Source organism: Fulmarus glacialis, unplaced genomic scaffold (genome assembly GCF_000690835.1).
Source record: "Fulmarus glacialis isolate BGI_N327 unplaced genomic scaffold, ASM69083v1 scaffold38369, whole genome shotgun sequence".
In the NCBI taxonomy this organism is placed as follows: Eukaryota; Metazoa; Chordata; class Aves; order Procellariiformes; family Procellariidae; genus Fulmarus; species Fulmarus glacialis.
In genome coordinates, this window is record NW_009234562.1 from 1 (window position 1) to 3909 (window position 3909).

Genomic DNA, 3909 nt, shown 5'->3' on the forward strand with positions numbered 1-3909 from the left:
GCTGCGGCCGTGCTCGGGAACAGGCCGAAGGCGGCTTCGCGGCATCCAGCCTGTCCGAGTAGCCTGAGCGCTGTTTAACACGCAGTGCGTTTCTCCTCTTGCCCCGCCCAGCTGGCCAAAGACCTGGTGCATCCCTCCTTAGAGGACGAGAAGAGAAAGCACAAAAAGAAACGTCTTGTGCAGAGCCCAAACTCCTACTTTATGGACGTAAAATGTCCAGGTAAATACTCAAAATGTTTTCATCTTACAGAAGGAACAAAACTAATTTTATATACGGTTCATCTTCAAAAAAGTGTGATGTTTAATTTTTTTTTTTTTAATCTAAATGTGATTTATCTGTTCTGTAGAGGAAAAAAAAAGTCTGTTGCTTCGGGTTTTTTTAACAATAAAATTATTTTCAACCTTTTTCAAAAGTTAATTTAAATAATCAGCTTTTTATTTTATTTTCTAGAGGTCTTGCATGAGATTTTTTTGGTGGTTGGTTTTTTTTTTCCTTTACGAAATCCTGGCAAGTAGGAAAAAAACCAAACCCCCAGATTTGCATGTATAAGAAGTGAGATGAAATGGATGCTTTAAAGCATCCATGGCACAAGTTTCAAATAGAAGACAACATTGTTCTCCTCTTTTTTTTAAGTTGGTTGATTCTGGAAGAGCAACCAGAAGAACTTTCACAAGGATATACGCAGGCATACTGGGACTTTACATAGAAAGTAAAACATATAGAACTGTCTTTTTCGCATGTTGCCGTTAAGAAGTAAGCTGACATCTAGCTTGCATATACAGGGGTTATATTTAAGGTGTTGCCTGTGTCCGCTTTTCACAAATTTTCATTACTTTAGCTCAGAAACATCTGTATAAGCAACTTCTCTTTTATAAACTAAACCATGGGATTTTCTAGCACAATTACAGCAGCATGCTCTACCACTGAACAGCTTCTTTGATCAGCACAGCTACATCCATATCAAGGCACAGAATTTGTCAGGTGTGGTCACTTATCTCCTAGGAACTACTGCAGTAGAAGAAGATTATAGCAGTAAGAAAATGCATAGACTGACTTACAATAGTGATCATCCTGACTAGAAGCAGGGAATTGTTGCTGTATTCAGGTTTTCTTATTATCTCATTCTTTCTTAGTAGCTTAGATTTCTAAGAAGCTCTGAGACATTGTTTTCCATCTAAAAGTGAGGTAAAGTCATTAAAATGGTTTGAAAGTAAACTGTGGTTACTTTAAAAAAAATACATGGTTGAAGGCTAAGTCACCAATTTTTTTTTTTTAAACTTTCTTCAAACCAGTGTACATGCATGCATATACTAAGATACAGTTAATGTCAATATAGGCCCATAGGTCATTTGGCATCTTCACTGTTGTTGGATTAATTGGTTATTGAGTTTGAGGGATATATAGAGCAAAGCAGGAGAGCTTCAATAATGACAGAGTGCTAAGCACGAGGCACTGAAAGTGTTAGACAGCCTTCTGCATCGTTCCGTGTTGTGGGAAGTTGCTACCTAATTACTGAAATGGATCGGGCTCGTTTCCCTGAAAAGTTCACAGAGTTAAAAACGCATCAACGTGGAAGTTTACATTCATGGGGGGAAAACAACATTTCCTATGGTTAAATTTTTGCTGCTAGCAGTTTCTTGCAAACAAAGATTTGTGCAGTTACTGTTTGTGATTTAAACAAAGCAGAAATCTGTTACTCTGTCTCATAGGAGTTCTCTCTACCAACCAGTTCTCTTGTCAGAGAGCTTTCCGAAGACCTTCCTCACAATTATTCTATCTTATCTTTCTGGTCCACACATGCTGAAAATGGAATCTATGCTCACCTTTATCTATTTGTCTATTTTCTCTATCCATATCTAGATTAAACCCTTTACAAGTTTTCTCTCTCCAAAAATTCCTCTTGGCTAATTAAAAATACTTCTCAGGGAAAAGAATGAAAGCAGCGAAAATGCCTTTGTCCAAGCCATGTATGAGAATGATTTCATTCTTTCTTAAGTCATAGAATTTAGAAGTTGTAGACAAAGTGTTGCTGATTCCTCATCTTGGATCTGGAATTAGTGAAGTTATTCTGTGCAAGTCTTCTTGTTTAAATACGATGCTAGCTTCGTAGAATGCAACCAAGCACGTGCCTTATGTGTACCAATTATTAAACAGAAAGCAAACACAGATTTGAACACCAGTGTTTATATTCACAGCTGCCGGACTTTGTCAACAGCAATGTTCTCCTATTACAAGTTAAATACTTCTCTAGCTAGATGGGTTTTTCTGTTCAGCTGAGAAGGCTAGTCTAGAACTCCTCCACTTTTTTGCAGAAGACATACTACAGGGCTTGTCAGCCATCAGGCTGTGTTGATTTTCATATGGGGAGTCATAACAGTTTCAGTTAACTAACTTGCTTTCATGTGCATGTTAGTAAAAGCATGTACTTTAGACCACAATAACAATGTTTCGCTTTGTTTTACTTGGTGTGCTGTATAATGAAATACAGATCCATTTTTGGACAAATGTATTTAGAGTATCTGAGTCAATTACACATAAAATAAAAAAGTAATGCAAGAAATACTCAATGGAAAGTTTAATAATGCTGTTTTCCAGGATGCTACAAGATCACCACTGTATTCAGCCATGCTCAGACAGTAGTTCTGTGTGTAGGGTGCTCAACTGTCCTGTGTCAGCCTACTGGGGGAAAAGCCAGGCTCACAGAAGGTAAGGGGCAAAGTTTAGCAGCCTAAATATTCCACTTACATAAATGCATTTATGTATTTATAGCCTACAAATATTTTAGCTTTGATTTTGAAAACTGATAATGGAATGCTTATTTTGCAAATTGCTTAGAGTTGGCTAGTAAAAACATTGTTAATGAGCCCTGAATTGCAAACTTCTTCTCAGATTCTTGTTTTTAAATGGCTATAGAGATACGCCAGGCAGCTAAGCAGCTACATTGTGATCAAACACACTTGATTTTAGGTGCTTTGACTTGTTGTTTCCTTTAGCCTATCTGTAATAAATACTGCCTATTTAATTCTGAGCTAAGTTTAGACCATTAAAAAGCACCATTGAAAGAGTGGGGTACTTGTGCCAGGCTAAAGCGATTCTGTGCCACTGCTAGTCAGTGTTGGCTTGCCTTTTTGTTTTTAAACAGTAGTACTGTAAGGCAGTTCCCTGGCTCGTTACTTAATCAAAATTTGTTTTGTATAAATTATAAGGGAACAAATAACCACTGATAATTATATACAGATAACTGGTATAACACCAGTATCTTGAAACGCAACCCAATGTCTGAGGTATATGAAGAACACTGGGAACACTTGAGGATTTAAAAAAAATTAAAGAACAAATCCAGATTTTATTCATGTTTTGTTTAAAGGACAAAAGGTAAATATATATGCAAATTACATATAGTAGTGCTTATACAATGTGCTACTATATGGCTGTAGTTTATATGAGAACAGAATACCTGAACTAAGGCTGTTGAGCAGTTGAAAAGGTATCAACACTCCTAGCACCTGTTTCAGTTTGGGGTTTGTATCACTAGGGGATGGAACAGTAGACTGAAATTTTAAAAGGTGTATGGAAGAAAAGAAATAGTACACCTTAGCCTTATTTTACGATTAATTATACGACAGCCATGTTGTTCTGGTTGAGTTAGAGAAGACTCAAAGTTCTAAGTCTTCACCTCTTGTGGTACATGAAATTTAAATTTATTGTATGAGTTTTCCTACTTAAGTTGCGTGGGCAATTTTTCAAGGCAGTTTAACAATTTAAGGACTATTCATATCTATACTATACTCGTGTGATTTCTTTACAGGCTGTTCATTTAGAAGAAAGCAACACTGAACACTTCAGCATGTTGTTTTGGATCTGTGTTCCCGAAAGCCTTACCGGTTTAAAAATGCTTGTTAATACAA

General features: G+C 36.7%; 1 protein-coding gene across 1 annotated transcript; it reads left to right on the plus strand.

Moving 5' to 3' along the window:
* Positions 1 to 111: 111 nt before the first annotated feature.
* On the plus strand, positions 112 to 3838 carry LOC104069771 (40S ribosomal protein S27-like; the record flags this gene model as incomplete). Its single annotated transcript, XM_009585684.1, has 3 exons — positions 112 to 220; positions 2597 to 2707; positions 3810 to 3838. Coding segments are annotated over 3 exons (249 nt in total), but the record flags the coding sequence as incomplete, so codon positions are not given.
* Positions 3839 to 3909: the final 71 nt, after the last annotated feature.